At 46.0% G+C, this 22,774-nt stretch overlaps 1 protein-coding gene across 1 annotated transcript in view; it reads left to right on the top strand.

Moving 5' to 3' along the window:
* Stk4 (serine/threonine kinase 4) overlaps positions 1-22,774 on the top strand; it is a 77,699-nt gene that overhangs the window by 7,149 nt on the left and 47,776 nt on the right. The window contains exons 3-9 of the mRNA XM_032904862.1: positions 3,087-3,215; positions 5,891-6,005; positions 9,757-9,921; positions 16,765-16,932; positions 18,509-18,646; positions 19,668-19,796; positions 20,499-20,685. Of these exons, the coding sequence (XP_032760753.1) occupies positions 3,087-3,215; positions 5,891-6,005; positions 9,757-9,921; positions 16,765-16,932; positions 18,509-18,646; positions 19,668-19,796; positions 20,499-20,685 (1,031 nt within the window). The remainder of the gene's footprint in view (positions 1-3,086; positions 3,216-5,890; positions 6,006-9,756; positions 9,922-16,764; positions 16,933-18,508; positions 18,647-19,667; positions 19,797-20,498; positions 20,686-22,774) is intronic.

Raw genomic sequence — 22,774 nt, 5'->3', positions numbered from 1 at the left:
AAATGATTTCTTTATGTCTATAAGTACACTGTAGCTGTCTTCAGACACACCAGAAGAGGGCATCAGATCCCATTACAGATGGTTGTGAGCCACCATGTGGTTGCTGGGAATTGAACTCAGGACCTCTGGAAGAGCAGTCAGTGCTCTTAACCTCTGAGCCATCTCTCCAGCCCTAGCTTGGCATTCTTGCTATTCTCCTAAAGGCGCGTAGTCCATGCGCCTTCATCAAACAGTGTTCACAGGTTATTTTTGGGATAGGACATAAATCTGTAGACATAATTGTATGGTTTTTCATTTTTAACAAAAGCATGTTAGAGTAATGAAGTCACTCAAACCAGAGTTAAAGGTTTTGGTGTCCTATTGATTAGTCATAGCACAAGACCTTATATAATTTGGAATCTCATAACCCTTATCTATAAAGTGGGGATAGTAACAATATCTATTCCATGGCACCATGAAGGATTGCATGAAATACTAGAGAAGTACTAGGCACGGTGATTGTCATGCACTGAGTGCTCTGGAAGTCACAACTGTTGGTTTTGAGTTTATCAGCTGACACATTTTTCAGAGCTTACACCAAATCAAAGCTAAATCTCGTCTTTAAGTGCAGTTAGGAATTCTTGGTGGGAGTATTGCTTGGGGTGCTTAATTTAGGAAATATCACAGTTATAGTCAGGAAATGTCAGAAACCAAGTAAGTGATCTCTTTTTCTTAATAGTGTTTAGATATGGATGACGTCAACAAAGAACGTGGGAATGGCCCTCTAAAGATCCTTTCTCGTGCTGTCATCTCTTGAGCTCCTGAAGGACACCACAGACACGTGGGTTTTTGTTGTCCTGATGTAGTGAACCTGAGCAGATTCAAGGAACCAGCATGCTCCTGAAGGAAGACCTTACCTTCGCTTCTCTAGGATGCTACCACGTCCTCAGATGTTCCTTCTGGGAAGGACTGTGATTTCCAGTGACCCGTGGCTTGTTCTCAACGTGAGCGTGTGCTGAAGAACCACAGAGTTCTGGAGCTGTGGTCATGCTCTTGAAGAAGTCACGTGGCTCTGTGGCAAGGCAGTCACAGCTTCGAGCACCCGGCGTTTTGAGAACGGAGCCTAGCCTCTTGCTTCTGTTATTCCAAGCTTTACACAGGGGCTCCTATAAGTTCTTCCTTTTTTCTTCAGTCTTAGAGTCTCGTGCACTTTAGGCACCTGCTCTGTCAGTGAGCTCTGTTCCTACCTTCGTTACGTTTTATTATTAGATAACAAGTTGTTCCCGTAGTTTCACAGCTAATGAGTGCTAATGCCTGGAACGCTGTGGAGAGCTTGTTTGTGAAAATGTTACTCCATGAGAGCAGACTTCCAGAAGCAGTAGGTGTGGGAGAGCCGCAGCACGAGTGCTGAGGGAAAGAGTTCTGCACCCAGCAAAACTCGCTCCAGCATGAAGCCGACATGAAGAGATTCGTACACATGTGCTCCGTCTAGCTGGATGTCAGTAAGAGAGTACCTGCCAAGAGTGGCTAACTGCGGAGGCACGCACCGACAGACTAATAAACTTCCCCAAGTGGATAGTTGACCCGATAATGGTCGGTCTGGCCAGTTCCTACAGTTCCAAGACGGTTATGTTAGTTTCAAGTGTCATTCCCCTTGACAGTATCCAAAGCAAGGCCGAACGTGACAAGTGGAAATGGACAGCCTGGTCTTACCTGGGAAGAAAGTCTTGAGAAATCTAGCTGTACACCAGCCAGATCTAGGTTAGGTTCCTGCTGCTGGTTCATTCCCCAGGAAGAGAAAGGGCGCAGCCTATCATGATTCTCCCCAGGGACCAACAGGAAGGAAGGGCACTGGCTGGGTCTTCCACACGTGCTCACCAGTTGTTTGCTCTGATAAAACAGAATTGGAAGCTCCTTTGAGTTTAAGTATAAGGGATTCAGACAACCTTTTCCGTGTTCTGCATTCATAGATATTTCTTTCGTTTTGAAAGAAGGTTTTAAAATCTATTTTGACATTGGGATAATTCCTTCTTGCCAGTGACATAGCTCTGCTCTTGACCACTTAGGCCACATTCTTCATTTTGATTTTCTCTTCACTAAGACAGTGTGTAGAAATGGGTGTGTTTGTGCAATCTATTTATTCCTTTTGAGTTTTCAGTTTTTTGAGACAAGGATTCTCTACGTAGCCCTGGCTATCCTGGAACTCCCTCTGTAGACCAGGCTGGCCCTGATCTTGCAGAGATCCACCTGCCCTGGTTTCCCAAGTGCTGGGATTAAAGTTGTATGCCACACTGCCCAGCATGTTTGGGGAATTAAAAAGATGGTTTTCTCTTATCACTGAGTGATGCCCAGGGTATTAATGAAAACAAATGTCTGTAAGGGTCCAGAGTGTTTCTCGTGAGCACCATAGCTGTCTGGTTAGGGAGGGTTTTGTTTTTTGTTTTTAAAGATTTATATATTTTAATTATATGAGTGCACTGTTGCTATCTTGAGACACACCAAAAGAGGGCATCTGATGGTTGTGAGCCACCATGCGGTTGCTGGGATTTGAACTCAGGACCTCTGGAAGAGCAGTCAGTGCTCTTAACCACTGAGCCATCTCTCCAGCTCCTGTTTGTGTTTTGTTGCTGTAATCTTGTGAAGAAGACAGTTGAGGCACAAGGCGCTAACTCAGGTTTATAATAGTGTGTATCAGTCTGCTGTCTTTAGATTCTAAACCTCATGTTCTTGTAGCGCCTAGATTGAATGAACATAGAACCTTGGTTTTGTTAAAAAGCTTTTCGGGGGAGATGAAACGCAAGGCAAAAAAGATTTGAATGTGCTCTGTTCATCTGATTCTGGCACGAAAGAGACTTGGGTTTTTGTGAGAGTCTGTGTTTAAGCCTTGTAGCACTTGAGTAAGGACAGAGAGACTGAGGATAGAGTGGCCGTAGGAAAACAGACACAGGCATTGTGTTGCTGTGAAGAGAAAACGAGCATGGAGTTCAGACTGTGTGGGCTCAGCTCATAGCTCATCACTTACGTGAGCTTGGGTAACGTGATTGGCCTCACCTGCTCTCGTGTCTCGGCGCTCTGGCTCCATAAAGGGTCTCCTTCCCCACATGCAGGTCTTATGGCAGCGTGTACAAGGCGATTCACAAAGAGACCGGCCAGATTGTCGCCATCAAGCAGGTGCCCGTGGAGTCGGACCTGCAGGAGATAATCAAGGAAATCTCAATAATGCAGCAGTGTGACAGGTAAAGCTCGTGGGGTCCTTCGACAGAAGGAGCTTCTGCATCCGCTGGGGTTGCACCGCTGGACACCACAGAGACTGATCTGCTAAGACGCCCTCCCGAGGGCGGGGTCAGGGATCACCGTGCTTGTTCTTTCTGAAAAACAGGAGGAAGCATGTTATGTTTTTGTAGGTAGTTTCCATTTTTGTATTTTTTCCTTCATCTGTCAGATCTTTTAGAGACTAGGAGGAAGAGGCAGAAGGTGGTACTGGCTTTCTTTTTATTTTTCTTTTCGTACTGCTCTCTCTTCCCATTGCGCAGTTAGCTAAGATAATTCAAATACTTTTTAGCTCCAGAAACCATAGAATAGCAGATTGGCGTACAAAAAGAGAGTGTTTGCTTAGGTACTAACTGTTTCTCTTTTGCTCTTAAGAATGATTCGGGTCAAGAGTACTTAAGTGTTTTATTTTGAGGAACTAAGGTTTGTCAAGCTCTAAGCAGGAAGTTGGCCCCAAAGTCAACCACAGAAGAGCACGTGACCTGCTCTGAAGTTCCATGACAACACAGTGGTTGACAAAGCAGGCACAGGCCAGCACTGTTAGACGTGAGAGTACAGTGAAGGACCGTGCCAGGTCCAGGGCTTGGGAGTGAGGGCGAGGAGGTTCTGCACGGAGGCATTGCTGTTGGCTCCGAGGACAGTTTGGTCAGATCAGTCTGTGACCTCTGTTGGTCAGGCCTCAGCGCTAGACTGTGTGGGGGGCGGTGCATCTCGTTATCGAAGGGCAGCTGTTGCTCTTCTTCCCCCTGCTCTATCTTTTTCTTTTAGTGGTTATTGTCTACCCTACGGACACCTCCACCCCGCCCCACAGCTGGATTGGGGGAATTAAGTTCGCGGGTTTTCTTCTTCTCCACATGATTTCACTTTGGAACTCTCTTTAGTTGGCAAATTGGGGCTGTATCTAAACAGAGTATGGAAATGCTTCTAACTAAAGATTTGATTTTTAAAGATTTACTCATTTTTACTTTTTTTTTTTGTTTTTTGTTTTTTTGTTTTTTTGGAGCTGGGGACCGAACCCAGGGCCTTGCGCTTGCTAGGCAAGCGCTCTACCACTGAGCTAAATCCCCAACCCCTCATTTTTACTTTTTACGTGTATTCCTGCATGTACGTATGCAGCCCACATACGGGCCTGAAGCCTGTGGAGGCTGGAAGACGGTATCAAATCCCCTGGAATTGAGTTACGGACAGTCGTGAGCTGCCGTGTGGGTGCTGGGATCTGAACCCGCGTCTTCTGCAAGATCATCACGGGCTAAGAAATATTTTGAAGATTTTTCTATGTTAAACTTGTATTTAAAAAAAAAGAAGATGGGGCAGAATCCTTGTGTCCTAGGAGTTTTGTTTGTTTGCTTCTTTGTTTTATTTTTATGTCACTGTCTTTTGAGTAAAGGGAGGGTTTAGAGGGCATTTGCCTGGCTTACTAGAAAAAGTGGCTGGAGTTAGAGTGTCAGTAGGTTCCCTCTGTTTTCTGGGAGTTCACAACCCAGGCACGAACCGTGCAGCAGATCTTAGCGGGCAGTACAAGACTGCACAGATCATTTCCCAGCAGTGTGTTAGGACAATAAAGTAAGCACGGACAGGAGGGGAGGAGCAGAGCGCCGGGGACTGTGGACCTCGGGCACCCAGTTACCTGTGCTTTCACAAATGCTCATTTTGTGTGCTCTGTTTTCTTCGCTACTGGCACATGTCCAGGCTGAAGGGGCGTTTGAAATTGCAAGTCAAAGAAGCCAGGATAGTTTTAACTTCTTTCGTTGCTATGCAACCTGGCTTTCAACAGTAGTCCAGCTGTTAATGACACAGTTGTTGACACAGATTATTCATTTTCCTGAGATGCTTGACTTCTCACATATTTCTTTTTTGGTGTCTCTCATCAAATTTCAGACCTAAGGTTTCAGATTTGATGCTAAGTAATCTTTATACTGTATAGTGATGATCTTGCTACTCCCAATTATATCATGACTTTTGGAAGAAAAGAGAAAGAAAAAAATTACCTTTCATCATTGATATGTGTCCCTTGATGTATTATCTGTCCTGTCTCACTGGGAGTGTAACTCTGTTTGCTTTACTCTTTTATAGCTTACCTCCCCCTCTCAAATTTAAATTTCATGTCTGCAACACTTGCATGCCTGGTACCAGAGGCCAGAAGTGGGCATCAGGTCCCTGGAACTGGAGTTAGAGAGAGTTATGAGCCACCATGTGGTGGGAACCAAAACCAGGTCCTCGAGAAGATCAGCAAGTGCCCTTAAGAGCTGATCCGTGTCTCTGATCCTAGGATATAGTAACGCTGTTTATTAACCATTCCTCTGACCGTTCTGTAGACTCGTGGTGGGTCGTGTGTGCTACGGCGTTATTTCTCACGTTCCCTCCTATTGGCTGCTCACATGCCTCATGTTTCTTTTATCGGTTCTGTGTTCATAGCTAATTTTTTGAGAATCTGTGATTCTTTTCTGAAGATAAGTTGTACACTTAGAAATATCATTCCCTTGCTTTGAATCTGTATTACTCTGAGGAAGAGCTATCCTTCATCTTATCAAGAGATTGCTTTCGTTAGGCCTAACTAGAAATAGTTCATTTTTTTGAAATGAGAAGTTACTTTCCATGCATTGAAGAACAGTCCACTAAGTTGTACTGTTTCTCTTTCCAGCCCGCATGTCGTCAAATACTATGGCAGCTACTTTAAGAACACGGACCTGTGGATTGTTATGGAGTACTGTGGGGCTGGTTCTGTATCCGATATCATTCGGCTCCGAAACAAGACGGTGAGCTTACCTACCTCCTCAGACGGTGCCGCGGGAGAGCAGTTTCGCCAGCTTTCTCTGGCCTTTTGTGTGTGTGCTTCTACACCTGAAGAATGACGGTCATTTCCCCATTCCTTGGGTGTCTGCTCTCTTACTCACCTCCCTCACCCTCAGACAAGGAGAATCTCAGTGTGGTCTCTTACCTTTGATCCTTCTAGCCCATCCCGAGTGCTAGGTCACAGGGGTCAGCCACTTTGCTCAGTTCCCTTCTAAACGTGGCAGATTGATACTGACTTGTTCCAGTGATCTTTGTTTATTTCTTATTAGACGAAACCGTTATCAAATCACAGCTTGGGGATGAGTTTTTATTTTGTAATACAGGATTTCATGGGGGAAGAGTAAGTTATCTGGAGCTGACCTTGAACTCACACTCCTCCTGTGTCATTCTCCCTGCCATGTCCAGCTGCCATAGAATGACTTGTAAAACTACTTGGTCTTTTAAAAGTTATGCGTGTCTGCGTGGGTTTGCACACGTGAGTGCAGGTGCCCAGAGAGACCAGGCTTCTCTACCCTGCAGCTGGGTTTGTAGGGAATTTATGAGCCATACATTGTGGGCGGTGGGAATGAAACTGAGGACTTCTGCAAGAGCAGAGTGCTCTCCTAACTGCTGAGTCATCGCTCCAGCTTCTAGAATGAGTTTCAAATGTTGACTTTTGGATTTGAATTTGTCCTCTTACCCAGTATGTCTAGAGTGGCTTCTGCTTGCTGTTGGATGGGGAATAAAACTATTGTAAGCATTATTTGTCATGTCTAAGATGGCAGGATCTGACCCAAGAGTCACGGATTCTAGTTTTCAGTTGCAGAACAGCGCTATGGGCACTAGGGGTCCAGAAGTGGGTCAGAGAGCACAGCATGTGGAGCACTGCGATCCTGGCAGCACACCTTCCAGTACAGAAACAGAGAAAACAGGCAGCAGCTGGGAAGGAAATGCCAGGTGATGAGAAATACTTTGGAAAAAATTAGTAGGGCTTGTGTCTTAGGGTTTTATTGCTGTGAAGAGACACCATGACCACAGGACAACATTTCATTGGGGCTGGCTTACAGTTTCAGAGGTTTGGTCCATCCTCATCATGGTGGGAAGCATGGTGGCACACAGGTAGCTAGGGAGCTGGAGAGGTAACTCAGAGCTCTACATCTTGTAGGCAGCAGAAGGAGACTGTGCCACACTGGGTGTAGCTTGAGCATAGGGGATTTCAAAGCCCACTCCCACAGTGACACACTTCCTCCAGCAAGGCCACACCTAATAGTGCCACTCCCCGAGCCAAGGATTCAAATACATGGGTATGTGGGTGCCATATCTATCCAGACCTCCACAGATGGCGATGGGGAAGTGGTAAAGAGCCTTGGCGGTAGGTCGAGAAGCAGGAGCGAAGGGACACTGCAGATAGGACCCAGCCAGTGTGAAGGCCCCAGAATGCTGCTTGTTTGTATGTTTGGTGTTAGAAGTGCAGCCACAGAGACAGAGGAGGTCAGGCAAGAGAGGTGGGCAGGTTTGATGGTGTTGGGTCGTCTAGGGCGTGATAATAAGGCTGAGTTTCAGTCCATGTGCAGAGGGAGATGTCTAGGCTGTAAGAAGCTAGTGGGTCAACTGCTATGCAGTTTGGAAACCAATCCCAGTTGCCCTGCAGATTGTCAAAATGGGAACATTTGCCTTCGGTTGTAAGAGGGGGAGCGAGCATCTCTTTAAGTCTCTGTAGTGCTGTAAAGTTAGCTTAAGTATGCAAAGGTGAGCCATGAGGTATTAGATAAGTGTAGGGTGGGGCTATTGGCAAATGTTATAAATCTTGTGTTTTATCATTGTTTCCCTTTCTTAATTTACTTTGTTGAAAATTGTGGGTTTTCTTGATTAGACAGTAAGTTCTTTAGCCAAGAATAGTGTTCTGACATAAAATTTATTTGTGTGTGTACATACAAACATATATGAAGGTAACAATAATTAAAAAGAGGCCATGAATTTGAAGGACAGCAAGGAGGGGGGTACATGGGAGGCTTGGGAAGGGGGGAGATGCTATAATTATATTATAATCTCAAAAAATGGATTAAATAATTAAAAAGAAGCCCAAAACCTTGACTGGCTTGTTGATTTAAGATTGAAGCCCTTAGGGTTGGGGATTTAGCTCAGCGGTAGAGCGCTTGCCTAGCATGCACAAGGCCCTGGGTTCGGGCCCCAGGCCCGAAAAAAAAAAAAAAAAAAAAAAAAGATTGAAGCCCTTGGCTGGAGCGATGGCCCCAGGGCACTGGCTGCTCTTCCAGAGGACTCTGACTCAGTTCCCAGCACCCACACGGTGGCTCACGACTGTCTGTAACTCTAGCTCCAGTAAGTCTGACATCCTCACACAGACACGCATGTAGGAAAAACACCAGTGCATAAAAGACAAAAATAAACAAGTCATCAAAAATGCTTAAATAAATAAAATCGATACCTTAATACTAGTTTATTAGTCTATGTGACTTAATTATTAATTTGTTGTGTGTTATATAAAGACCATTTAGTGTGACCACTGCTAGCCACAGATGACTAGAAGTATTATTTAAATTTGAAGAAATAGAACAGAAAGATCTGAAAAGAAAAAAAAAGATCACAGTAGACTGTGGTACTGCTGTGCTAAAGAGGTTGCCAGGCTGAAACCACAGATGCTGCTTGCCCTTGGCCCTGAGTCTGTTCTGATGTTGCTCTCAGCCCCTCATGTTTTATGAATGCTGTCTACATGGGGATGTGGAAGGGTAGGTGCCAGGACACTAGAAAGGGGCCCCCAGGAGGCAGGAAAATCTTAACTTTAAGCAGAAAACTGGTCTATAATTAAACCTAAGTGGATGGTAGCTGTACTTTAAACCCAGCGTCCTGATTGATTGGATTAAGGTCTGGCCACCTGTGAGATATTTTAAATTCCTGGTTAAGTTCCTTTGGGAATTGCCGTTGGGTGTACTTGCAGGGCACGCCCTCTTCTGATCATTGACGCTGCTGTCATGCGGTGGTTGGTTTTTGTGCATTTCTACCCATCGGGCTGTTCCCACCGAGCCTCACTCTCATTCTTGTTTTCCTGATTTCTCTCCTCACTGGTCCTCATTCAGCAATGTCAAACCTTAGATAAAAGGGAAAGAGAGTAGTGCCAGAAGTCCAGGCTGGGTCCTTCTAATCCTGGGTCCTTTTGTCCACAGCTTACTCCTGAATGTGGGTTGGTTGTCACATGGGAGCCGTGTGTGGGTTTGGTGGGATCTGTTTCAGACTTGGGTCTGCTCAGAGGCCTGTGCCAGCCTCCAGCACTGTCATTCTAGAGCTATTTCAGTCCCCGCTCTTAATACCAGGGCTACAAGAGTAAGCAGGAGAGGACAGTTTTTAATGGAGCGTGCGTCTGTAATGAGGAAGACTGCATTGTATGTCAGGCTGCCTCTGAGCTGACGCGGTACGAGAAGAACAGAGAATGACCCAGGCGTGGAGAAGGAAGGCCTCTGCTGTTCTGATGAGTGACATTTGGGCAGGCTGAGGAAGGCCTGTGGTACAGATGTACACTGGGAGAGCCTTCCAGGTAGATAGGACAGGCAGGTGAGAGGAGCCAGGGGACTGGAGCTCTGAGTTCACAGTTCACAGGTCGTAGATCACCCGAAACAGGCAGGACACAGCAAGGCTGAAGCAGCCGTGAGAGAGTTTCGATGTAACTTTTTTCTCCTGTGTTAACAGGGTTGAGACTTCTTACTGTCTTTTGTTTTTCAGTTAACAGAAGATGAAATAGCTACAATATTACAATCAACTCTTAAAGGACTAGAATACCTTCATTTTATGAGAAAAATACACCGAGATATCAAGGCGGGAAATATTTTGCTAAACACAGAAGGCCATGCAAAGCTTGCAGACTTTGGAGTCGCAGGCCAACTTACAGTAAGTGGAAATGGGGACTGGTAGCCATAGTTTTGTCTGTGCCCCGAGAAGCCAGTTCCAATAAGTGATTGTGTGTGTGTGTGTGTGTGTGTGTGTGTGTGTGTGTGTGCGCGCGCGTGTGCGCGCGCGCGCGTGCGTGTACACATGTCTGTTGGCTCATGTGCACATTTGTGTGCTGTGGAAGCCAGAGTTTATTGTGGTGGTGGTTCTCCACTGACTCGGAGGTCACTGATTCAGAAAGACTGACTGGCTAGTGAGCTCCAGGAGTCTGTCTGTCTGCCCACCAGTTAGGGATTCCAGGCGCACGCAGGGCCGTAGCGTCCTGCGTAGGGTGGAGCTAGAGAACTGTACTGAGCTTCTCAGGGATACATGACAAATGCTTTCCTGACTGAGACCTACTCCAACCCCTACTTTCTCATTTTTAAAAAATAAAATACTTGATTTAATTGTGTTAGGAGAAATTTGTAGGTTTCCAAGTACATCATCAGAGCTGATAGGAGTTTCAGATCTTTTCCGGGACTCAGGTTCCATGGTTCAGTTTTTCTCGCAATGAAAACTAGCGTAAGAAATGAGCTTTAGTTGAACTCTGATACATCAGGTACATAGAAAGCTTCACTAAACCAGCCTGCTTTCCTCCAGCAAGGCAGCCAAGCCGCTCAGCTGCTGTGCCAGAAGTGCTCCCGCTTGCTTCAGTGTTGGCTCTTGACTTCCCGCCTGCCTCCCCAGCACTTGCCAGTGAGAAAGAAAACTGTTTAAGATGGGGCTAGAGTTACCTCGTTTTTAAAATAACTACTGAATGTGGAATTCTATGTAGGAAAATGGAACAATTCTATGAGAATAAACACTAGATTCCCAACAATTCAGGTTTTCCAGGGTAGTACAGCAAACACTGGGTTTCACACCCTCTCCTCCCCTTCTCCCTAGCTACAGACCTTTTGTTGTGTTGTGTTTGAGACAAGGTTTAACTCTGTCTCCCTGGCTGGTCTGGAACTCTGTGTGTAGACCAGGCTAGCCTTGATAGAAATCCACCTGCCTCTGCCTCCCAAGGGCTAGGATGGTGGCTCATGCCACCATCTCTGTCTGACTTTTTAACTTTAGGAGACGTCCAGTTTCTTGTTTCTTTGGCCACTTAAGCTTCTGGCACTTTATGTAACTAAGAAATCAAGACCTTGTGCGAGATCCCTTTTTATGTGTTTAATGGTCTCAGTTCTAACATTTGCTTTGAGATCTGAGTTAATTTTCATGCTGTGAGTAGGTCTCCAGATACATTCTTTTGTGTATAGGTAACTGGTCATTGATCATTTATTTCAATGACTTGTAGATAAGCCTTTAGCTTTCTTCTGGTGATATATGTGTTGATACTTGCTGAAAATCCAGTATGGCGTATCTGTGGCTTGTCTTGTCTTCTGTTGTCCTGCACCTGGGTCACTGTTGCTGCTCCACTCTTGACTTCACGCTGGTTAGAGTCGAGGCCTTTTACTTCATTCTCATCTTCCAGATTGGTTTGACTCTCCTGGGACCCTGCATTTCTCCTCAGTTTTGGATTAGTGGGTTAATTTTGCCAGAGAAATCGTTGGCATTTTGTGAGACACTGCTTTGAGTCGTGGGTAAGCCTTGAAACATTACCATGTTAGGATTAAGTACTGTAAGCCATGGACCTCGGACAATTTTTCCGTTACTTAGGTCTTTTATTTTTCACCAATGTTCTATCATTTGCACAATCCATATTTTGCCTTAATGTGTTTACGTCATTCCCTTTTGAAACTATTTTAAGTAGAATACTGTTTTCAAATTGTTCATTGTTGGTGCGTGGAGTTTTATGTATTGTGTCCCACAGTGTCACTGAACTTGCCGTTTGTTGCTAGTTTTCATTTTAAAAAGTGTATGTGTATGGCTGGACGGCTCAGTGGTTAAGAGCACTGACTGCTCTTCCAGAGGTCCTGAGTTCAATTCCCAGCAACCACATGGTGGCTCATAACCATCTGTAATGTGATCTGATGCCCTCTTCTGGTGTGTCTGAAGACAGCTACAGTGCACTCATAAATAATATAATAAATTTGTAAAAAAAAAAAAAAAACCCTTTATAAAAAGTGTGTGTGTGTGTGTGTGTATGGCTGCATGCTGCGATGAGGTATACATGTGGGGTTCCACCCTGTTTGATGTTTGAGAGAGGGCATTTTGTTGTTCATGGTGCAGATTCCAGAAGTTCTCCTGTATTCCACTTCCCATCTCCTAGGAGGAATGTAGGATGGGCTGTCAAGCCTGTCTTTCACTGGGTTAGATGTCAGCATTAGAGATGTCAGATCGAGAAGGGGTTTGCAATCCCATAGGAAGAACAATAGTATCAATCAACCAGAACCCCCTAGTTCCCAGAGACTAAACCACTGATCAAAGAGTGCACATGGAGGGACCCATAGCTCCAGCCACACGTGTAGCAGAGGATGGCCTTATGGGGCATCAGTGGGAGGAGAGGCCCTTGGCCCTGTGAAGGCTCAATGCCTCCGTGTAGGGGAAAAGCCTGGACGGGAAGACGGGAGGGAATGGGTGAGTAGGTAGGGAAACACTCTCATGGAGGCAGGGGAAGGGGGGAGGGATAGAGGGACTCCAGAGGGGAAATCGGGAAAGGGGATAACATTTGAAATATAAGTAAAAAAAAAATCCAAGGGAAAAAAAAAGAGGAAAAAGAGATGACAGATGGATGTGAGGTTGGAATTACAGGCATTTGTGGACACCTGATGTGGGTGTTGGGAACCAATCTCAGGTGCTCTGACAGAGTAGGAAGTGCTCTGAGTCACTGCGCACTCCTCTGGCCGTCCTTACTTTACATACATTTCCTTATTTTTGTGAGAGGGATTTGCATTCTAGCTTTAGCTGACTTGGAACTCTTAGTCCCCTTGCTGCAGCCTCCTGAAGGCTGGGATTCGATGCCTGTGCCAAGATGCCTGCTTTCTGAATCCTTCTGTAGACTCTTTGAGGCCAGCATTGCTGTTCTGATGCCCATGCGCACCGTCCTCCCGATGCCAGCCGCCTCAGCGACAATCAGGTGTTCCTCAGTTTTCCCAGTGACTGCCTCAGGACTGCATGCGGTTGTCCGTTTGGCTGCTGTTCAGCCTGCCGTCTGCTTCCCAGCTTACAGAACTTTTTGGTTTCGCTTTGCATCTTTAGATGATTTGGGGAAGATAGATTTGTCCAGTCAGTCATCTTTAGCAGAAGTTTGCAATTATTGTCTTTTTCTGTTTTGTCTTCTGTAGCCCAGGCTCCTGATAGACTCCATCCCTCTGCCTCAGCCTCCTGGGTTAGCAGCGCATGACGGTCTCTCAGGCTCAGTCTCTGATGCAGCTTGGGTTTTCATGTGTGATGTGCTGTTGCACACTGGGTGCTCACTGATCTTGGCTTTCAGTTCCTACTGCTGCCGCAAGTGTGGCAGTAGATGTGTGGTAACCATCGGCAGGGTGACAAAGCAGCTTCTGGGAGGCCAAGGACGCTGTCAGTAGGACAAAACGGCAGCCAACAGATTGGGACAAGGTCTTTACCAGTCCTACATCCCATAGAGGGCTAATGCCCAATGTATGCAAAGAACTCAAGAAGTTAGACTCCAGAGAATCAAATAACCCTATTTAAAAATGGGGTACAGAGCAAACAAGTCAGCTGAGGAGTATCGAATGGCTGAGAAGTACCTAAAGAAATGCTCAACATTTTTTAGTGTGTATTTGATTTTTGTCCTTAGAATAGTGCCCCCTCCCTTTTTCAAAAAAGTTAAAAGACGTGTTCTTACTGTGTAACCCTCTCTGGCCTGTGTAAAACAGGCTGACCTCAAACTCAGAGACCCCTGCTTCTGCCTCCCGAGTGCATGCCTCGTACTCTTGGTTTCCCTCCCTTTTAGGCACAGCCTCATCCTGTAACTGAGGGTTGCCTGGAATTCACTGTGTAGTCTGCTCTTGAAGCCTCTGTCTGCCGAGGGTGCTTGGATTACAAGTGTGAACTAGGATTACAAGTGTGAACTAGGATCACAGGTGTGAACTAGGATTACAGGTGTGAACTAGGATCACAGGTGTGAACTAGGATTACAAGTGTGAACTAGGGCAGACTCAGATTTAGATTCATCCTGTCTCTCTGTCTGTCTCTGTCTGTCTCTGTCTGTCTCGCTCTCTCTCTCGGTTTTTATCTTTGGTGTTCTGTTCCAGCATTGTATACCAGTTCATCTATACATCAGTATTATTCTGGGATTTGTTTTCTATATTTGAGAATTACCTTATTTGAACTTATTTTGGTGAAAGTATAAGATAAAATTTAAGTTTAGAATTTTATACATGACTATCTAGATCTTAGTTTGTTTTTCTCCTCTTCCTTTCTTCCTCCTCTTCCTCTGAGACAGGGCATCATTACATAGTACTGGCTGGTCTAGAACTTTGATATAGACCAGGCTGGCCTAGAACTCAGAGAGGTCTACCTGCCTCTAGCTCCAAGTGCTGGGTTAAAGGTATGTGCCACCACCCTTGGCCAGTGCTTTGTAGTTTGGGGATGTTGTGTCCTTAGCATCTAGTTTGAAAGCCTGTTCAGTTGTCTGTGGGGCATGTACAGCTGACTGGCTTTCCAGCGTGTGCATAGACAGTTACATGAGCCACAGTTTCTGGGTTTAGTGCTTTCTGCTGCTCTTTTAGTAACTCTGTAACTAATTGGAGTTTAGGATACACTGCTTACTTATTCTCAAAACAGTTTCCTTTATGTGAGTGTCCATTTCTAGTTTAGATAATCTAGTAAAAGCAACTTCAGCTATCTCCATTTGAAAGCCCACAAGTTTGAGGTCTCAGCTAAGGAAATGATTAAGCCCAAGTTGTTTCCTTTGTTTTTTAATTTGGTGGCTGTGTGAGGCTAGTTCAGAAGTCATTGCTCCAGACTGACAGAACCTAAGCCACAGGCCCTCAGGGAGGGTGGGAAGAGGATGGGAGACTGCACCTTCGCTGTGTTTCCAAGTCCTCTCCCTCCCTGCGCTTCAGTTGTAGCAAGATTCTGGGAAAGTGTGCACCAGCTTCTTAGTGTAGTAAGTGCCACCTTCCCTTCTTCAAACCGCAGGTGAAACTAGGGACAACTTCTCTATCTCAGCTTGAAGACGATTTTTCTAATTGCACTATTAACCAAGGGAGTCCTACGTCTGTAAGATGGACAGATGAGTAGCCTGCCTTCTGGCTGTGACCTGTCTTGACAGTACTTACCACTGTAGGCTGCTCTTCTGCTCCGCCGGCCGCTTCCGTTCACTGGGTGTTGCATTGTCTTGACTACTGTTCTGTTTGCACATAAATAAAGCTGGATTCGTCATCATTTTGTAAACTACTTTTCTGGTGTTGCAGTAGCTTACACATTTTCCATGCCTGCTTTCATTTACTATTTAGTTTTGTCTACCCTCAAAATTAAGCCCCTTTTGCTCCTGTCTCTCATGTGCATGGGCTAGGTGGGTGTTCACTCTGTTTACCTCTTTAGAGAGTTTTTGATGTGTTATTTCAGTATATAAGTATCTATTGTAATATTTACTTTTCTGTTTGAGCAGGGTCTTATCAGGTATCCCTGGCTGGCCCGGAACTTGCTGTGTAGACCAGAATGGCCTAGAAAGCACAAAGGCCCATTTGCCTCTGCCTCTCGGGTGCTGGGATTAAAGGCTGGGCCTGGGTCTCATTCTGGGTTCCCTGCCGTTCTGGAACGCTCTGTGCAGTCCAGGTTGGCCTTGAATTCTCTGAGATCTTCTTACCTCAGTCCCCGAGGACTCAGATTACAAGTGCTAGGCACCTGTGTGGTGATTTAAAAAAAATTATTTACCATTATTATGTAAGTCAGGTTACAAGTGTTAGGACTTAAACTGTTGTTCATTGAGTACCGCAGCACTGTCTGCCTGATCTTGCCCTCCGTGGTTCAGGTGGCCTCCCGAGTAGCTGAGGTGTAGGTCCCTGGCTTGGTAATTCCTGATCATGAACATTCTACTCTGGCGTGTATGTTATTAGTACTGGTTTAAACTTTTAAAACTTTAATAATTTTATATTTTAATAATTGAAAGTTTTTACGGCCCTTGGCCATTTGAATTTCTTTAGTGGCTTGTCTCATTATGCCTTGAGTATTATTTTTAGATATGTTTCAAGTACAAGGCATGTTTTTCTTCTTAAAATGTTTTTATTTATTCCTTGAGAATTTTATGCATTATGTTTTAATCATATTTTTCCCCTTTCCAGGTCTTCCCCAACTCCTACTTATCCAACTACATGGGTTTTGTTGTTGTTATTTAACTTTTTTAAGAAAACAAAGCAAAGATATGAGGGGGGCCGGCTTATGCTGGCCGGCTCCCCCTGAGCATGGCCTGCCCTGGAGTAGGGATGATGTTCTCGGTGACATTCTGTTGAAGAAAACAGATTTTCCTTTCCCCAGCAGCTGTCAGTTGCAAACAGCTTCTTGGCCCGGGTGGGACATTGTCCCAGCTTCCTGCATGCTGTCCAGTTTGGGTCTCTGTTAACTGCAGAAACCTCTCTGGGATGGCTGAGTGGTGCCGATGTACAGATGTACAGGTGCAGCAATGCGTCGTGAGGAGCTGTTTTTTTGCTGTGTCATTAGCAGAATAAAGCAGCAAGTTTCCCTTAGGGCTGCCGACCTGTCTCGGGTCCTTGGGCTCACCAACAGCAGCAGTAATGGACTCCTCCCTCCCCTGGAGGGAGCCTTAGTGAAATCTAAGCAAAAAGCTAGTCTCAAACAGCCACGCCCCCTCTGTACCACTTGGCCAGAACAAAGCAGTTTTTAATGTCCAAACCATTTCTTTTTCTCAGTTTTCATGCTTGATGTTGGTCTCTCCCCTTTCCCTTTTAGGATACCATGGCAAAGAGGAATACAGTGATAGGGACACCGTTTTGGATGGCTCCTGAAGTTATTCAGGAAATCGGGTACAACTGTGTGGCAGACATTTGGTCTCTGGGAATCACGGCCATAGAAATGGCTGAAGGAAAGCCCCCGTATGCTGACATCCATCCAATGAGGGTAAGGAAGCAGAAAGCTAGTTGGATGACTGACAACTGCTCATCAGAAAGCTATGTGGCATCTTCCTTGGTTACGTTCCAAACAGGAGATGAATTAATTTTATATAATGACAAATGCTTACTGTGGGTGATATTCTTCCCCTGGCATTAGATGTAGTAAGAAATTAATTGAAGGGGTTGGGGATTTAGCTCAGTGGTAGAGCGCTTGCCTAGCAAGTGCAAGGCCCTGAATTCGGTCCCCAGCTCCGAAAAAAAGAAAAAAGAAAAAAAAAAAGAAATTAATTGAATATAGTTCTTCATTCTGCAGCATGCGTCTCCTTGAAGGATATAGGCTATAGAATATAGAAATGTGTAGGTTGACTTACAAATTACATACATTTAATATATACCCTTTAATAACTAAGGTGCCTCATTTTAGCTTTGTGCATATAGGGCTTTCGATTTTATCATTTTCTGTGATCCCCGTTGGGTCACCACCGTCAGACAGCACTTGCTGCAGTGTTTTCTTCAGGGTGTGTTTGCACCTACAGCACTAACCACCATTTTTGTTCATATATTGTCTTTTTCATGCTTGGTTTCTGTAAGAGTTTTGGGTTGTGAATCCTCAGACTCAGAGGCAAAGCCCAGTCTGTAGAGCCAGTTCCAGGATAGCTAGGGTTACCCAGAGAAACCCTATCTTGAACCCTACCCTCCCCGCTCCAAATAATTTAAAGTATTTAATGCAAAATTGTTTCATCTTTCATCAAATGGTGTTTACATAATTTAAAATCCAATAATTAATAGTCTTTTAAAGAAAGATTTATTATTTTAATTGTGTGCTACCTTGGAGGCCAGAGGAGGGTGTCAGATCCTCTGAAGCTAGAGTTACAAGTGACTGCCCGACACGAGTGCTGGTCCTCTGACCTGACCGAACTCAGGTCCTCTGCAAGAGCAGTGCGTGATACTAACTGTGAGCGTCTCCAGCCCTAATATGTGATAACCGTAGCCTTTGAGAAGTAGAATTTAAATGTGCTTGATTTTATAGCAGCCCATAGTAGCTTGAGGTTTTGTTTTTTTTGTTTGTTTGTTTGTTTTTTTTTCTCTCATTTTTGCAGAGAGATGATTTGAGGGTGTGGAAAAATAGCTTAGTGGCAGAGCTCCTCCTTGGCATCCACAGGCCCCATGTTCAGTTCCTAGTGCCATAGTCTCTCTTTACCCTCTACTCACTCTTTCTCTCGCTCCCCTTCTCTCACATTCTCTCTCTCTCTCTCTCTCTCTCTCTCTCTCTCTCTCTCTCTCTCTCTCTCACGCACGCACGCACGCACACACACACACTTTCCTCTTTCTCTCACACACATACATGAAAAGGCTCTTTTATTGTTTTTAATACTGTAAGGTTTAGAACACAACTGCGTGTGAGCAAAGGGAAGGAGAACAGTTATCAGATTCTCTGATTGCTGTACTCCACGTGGACACGCTTTGTGTTGGGATAAGTAAAGTCCCTTTACCAAGCAAATGTAGTTGTAGTTGTTTATATTGAAATGTCATCTTTATTTTACCTAATCTTTTTTTTTTTTTTTTTTTTTTTGGAAAACTAGGCAATATTCATGATTCCTACAAACCCTCCTCCCACATTCCGTAAGCCCGAGGTGTGGTCGGACAACTTCATGGATTTCGTGAAGCAGTGTCTGGTAAAAAGCCCGGAGCAGAGAGCCACAGCCACCCAGCTCCTCCAGGTATAAGCCGCGTCCCCAAGCCGCCCACACACTGCTAAGTTGCTCGCCTGGAAGCAGTAGTGAGGAGTAAGCCAGTCCATGCTGTGAGAGGGGTTTAAAGCTGTTGAGATGGGAGGCCATAGAAAATACTTAACTCAGAACAGCGCAGGAACGGAAGGAAGTGCATCACCCGTGAGTCTAGGTTCAAGAGCAGTAAGAAGCTCAGAAACACTCCACCACCAGGCAGAGGAGTGGGTGGGAGTAGCTCAAGACTGATGTCAAGCCACGTGCGTGTGTCTGGTGAGAGTGGAAGGAAGTGGTGTGAACTACCGTGTAAGGACAGAGAACAAGGGCACGTGTGACTCTCGCTACCAGCCTAGCTCTTCTGGGTGTATTGCCAATGTGCCTGGAGGAAATGATGCCAGAGGCTTATGGCCAAGTCTTCTGCTCTGCAGTCTCACCACCCTTTCAGTTTAACAAAGGCTTGGGGCATTTACCCTGTTGGTGATGGGGGCAGGGATGTACTAATCCCGAAAGGAAATGTGGGGTACTGTCGGAATAAGTTGGGTGTATAGGTAACTCCTGCCCAGGAAGCCTATATGAAACTCTAACTACCAGGGACTGTTGTTGCCCCACAAAGACAGGAGGACATCAGATGGAGCAGGTAATGTCTTGGAGGGTAAAGGTGCCCTCCTGCCTGAATTCAGTCACTAAGACTGGGGTCCTGGAGACCCCAATAAAACAAAGACAAAAGAACCTGTAGATGAGACAGAGAAGTGGCACAGGTCCAAATGGTCATCTGCCTTCTTGGAGGTAGGAAGTAAGTGTGGCTTTGTGCCCCAGGGTTGAAGAGAAAAATTAGACCCACTGATTTATACGACAAGTCTTGCCAGATTTCTATTACGTGCCATGTACTGCTGTAAAGTAAAAATTGTGGCTGGGCAGTGGTGGCGGTGGAGCTCCGTTCCAGGCCAGCCAGGTCTGCACAGAGAAGCCTGTCTGAGAACCAACCGTGTCCGATGTCCCCATTTTCTTACTTAAGCACCCGTTCGTTAAGAGCGCCAAGGGAGCAGCCATACTGCGAGACTTAATTAACGAGGCCATGGACGTGAAACTGAAGCGCCAGGAAGCCCAGCAGCGGGCAGTGGACCAGGACGACGATGAGAACTCAGTGAGTGGCAGGCGCCGTGCTGGGTCAGGGGTTCATGTCTCTTAGGTCTCCCTGGCCACAGAGGCGGTAAGAAGCTGGTGGAGTCAGCTCTTTGTCCTGGGTGGATCTCGTTCAGCGCTGCCGGACACTGTGGCTGGGTCTGCGTGCGCTCAGTGCTCAGGGTTTTCTTAGAACACAGTATTTTGTCTCCATAGCATTTACCCAGTTTATTCACTCACTAAAGGGATAGTGACAGAGACAGAGACTTGGTTTATCCAAGCCCTTCTGAAGTATTTGTACTGTATTCCGGAGTAACCTGCAACTTTTATTTTTTTTTATTTTTTTTCTTTTTCTTTTTTTCGGAGCTGGGGACCGAACCCAGGGCCTGGCACTTGGTAGGCAAGCACTCTACCACTGAGCTAAATCCCCAACCCCACCTGCAACTTTTAGATTCCAAGGGCACTTTCGTTCAGATCTGAGCTGGAAGTCAGGTGAGAAGGGAGGAGGAGGGAGCTCCTTTTGATGAGAGATGCAGTTGTCACATGGGTGACTTTTTGTGATGATTCCTGGTTAAACAAGTGCTTTTCAGCTTCTGAGGTGTTGCATACAACCTGGAGAGGTGTCAGATCCAGGTCTGTTTGCACCAAGAAGAGTAACGGTAATTCAGAAACCTCAGAGTCTTGTGATTCCTTAGCTCCAGTTTACGATTCTGTTCCTTCGCAGGAGGAGGATGAAATGGACTCCGGCACGATGGTTCGAGCTGCGGGTGATGACATGGGCACTGTCCGAGTAGCCAGCACGATGAGCGGCGGAGCCAATACTATGATTGAGCACGGTGACACATTGCCATCCCAGCTGGGCACCATGGTGATCAACACGGAGGATGAGGAAGAGGAAGGAACCATGAAAAGTGAGGCTCTGAGGAGACGCCAACTGATCAGAGACGGGTTCTCACAGCCCCTGCCGTCTTAGTTGTGGATCTGTTGTTCTGTTGCCATAGATAAGTTCCTCAGAGGAAGAGATTAGATTCTCAGTGGCAGCTTTGGCTGGAGGGCTGTGGGGAGCAGGAGGCTGGGGAGGAAGAAAGCTGGCAGTAGGCTGTGGGAGGGAATTTGCTTCTGAACCCCAGTGTTCTCACTGGAGGGTTCCCCTGGAGGAGGGCACATTCATTGTTGTGATACAGAATTCACCTCAGATTGTAATAAGATGTGAGGTGCCGTACATATCTTCAGTTCATTTCCTGATAGTGTCTGTTTAATCAAGGGTAACCGACAGCCAGTCAGAGATAATTGAGCAGATTTAAAAGTTCCGTTAAGTCTTCAGAAACTCCTTCCTTTTTCCTCTCTCCTTGCCCCTTCTGTTCCTGCCATGTTTTACTCCCCTCTCCCTCCTTCCTTTCCTCCCTTCACTCTCCCTTACTTTCTTTGCTGGGGATTAAATCCCTGAGCCTCTCACATGCTAGGCAAGCACTGTACCAGTGAGCTCCCCCCAGCCAGTGCTTCTGCCTTTGAGACGATTCTTCTGTGTAGCTCAGGCTTCTCTCTAACTTCTGGGCTTAGCCATTGCCTGTGGTCAGAGTCTAGGCCTGGTGTTTGTAGATTTTTGTCATTGTTTTGAGGAAAGAGAAAAACCTACATTGTTTGCAGAGTAGCAAGGCAACTATTTAGGCAAAGCACAGGTCAGAATACAGCAAGAAGGCAGTAGGCCACAGGAAGGCACAGTTACTGCCCAAGGCTTCTTTCTGTGAGAGTCCGGTGGAGGGAGGGACTGGTTTCTAAGGGAAGTAGTCTGGGTGGTTCCCTGATGTTGCTTGATAGATGAGTTTATTTGATCACTTCCCCTCTGTACATGCCTCTGTCTGTAATGCAGTCCTGTTTTCCTCAAGTTCAACTGAGAACACACTCCATCTGGTCGTACATGAATCTAAAGCTAGTTCCTGCCAGGTCTGCCTTTCCGGAATGTCTTGTGCCTGGACAGGAGAAGAATCTGACTGCATAGTGTTTGTCTAAGTGTGATGGTCGTCAAGGGGCAGGAAAAGCCCATTCCATTCTTCAGAGTAGGGTGCGTGTGTACCCTGGTCAGATGGGGATCCTCAGTTGCTAACAGGTTGCTAGGTGTGCCTTTAAGGAGGGGAAAGGACCTGCCTAGGTCTTCAAGTGATGCTAAATGGACTCCCAGGTTGTTAAACTCTTCCTAGTGCTTGCCTGTCGCGTGGTTCCCTTGTCTCAGGCTCCAGTCGATCCACAGCCAGGCGTGTGCCACAGACCTGGGTTCTTTCCCTCCTTCCTGGCTGGCCTGTGGCTGGCTCCATTCCCTGAGGTGGCTTAGAGTCCCACACTAGGCTCTTCAGTGACCGCTCTTTGTCTTACCCTGAGGTACAGGCCAACTCACAGAGGAACTAATTGGAGGGTACAGAGTAGCTGAGGTGTAGAGGTCCAGTTTAGCCTAAACCTTGCGTCCATTTAAAGACCTGAGTTTCCTTGGTTATCAGGTTTTCACCCCCTTAACTCCTACACCCATGCTAGGGATCAAATCAGCGCTTCACATGTGCTAGTCTACTGCTGAGCTATACCTCTAATATTTACGGCTTTTCTTCTAATCCAGGGATCAGCAAACCAGTGTCTAGGCCAAGCTAGACTGCCACCTACTTTGGGCAGTAAGCACAACTGGAACATGGCCATAACCATTCCTTTGTTGCTTTTGGCTGCCTCTGTACTGAAAAGGCTGAGTTGAGTACCTGTTAAAAACCGTTGCCTAAAATATTGGCTCTGTTCCTTTACAGACAGAAAGTTTGTTGTCTGGTAGAACACTTGACTAGCTCACATGTGAGGGGCTGGGTTTGATCCCAGAGAGGGGGCACAACTGAAGGGGAGGAAGAAAAGGCGATCAAGGAGCCCTGGGGCTTGAAACCTAAGCAAAGGGCCTTACTGGAACGACATAGGCACAGGGTCCGGATAGTCCAGTAGTGGCTGGCTGCAGACCGGAGAGACTGAGAACCT

Source organism: Rattus rattus, chromosome 5 (assembly GCF_011064425.1).
Source record: "Rattus rattus isolate New Zealand chromosome 5, Rrattus_CSIRO_v1, whole genome shotgun sequence".
Classification (NCBI taxonomy): Eukaryota; Metazoa; Chordata; class Mammalia; order Rodentia; family Muridae; genus Rattus; species Rattus rattus.
This window is presented reverse-complemented; position numbering and strand designations above follow the sequence as displayed.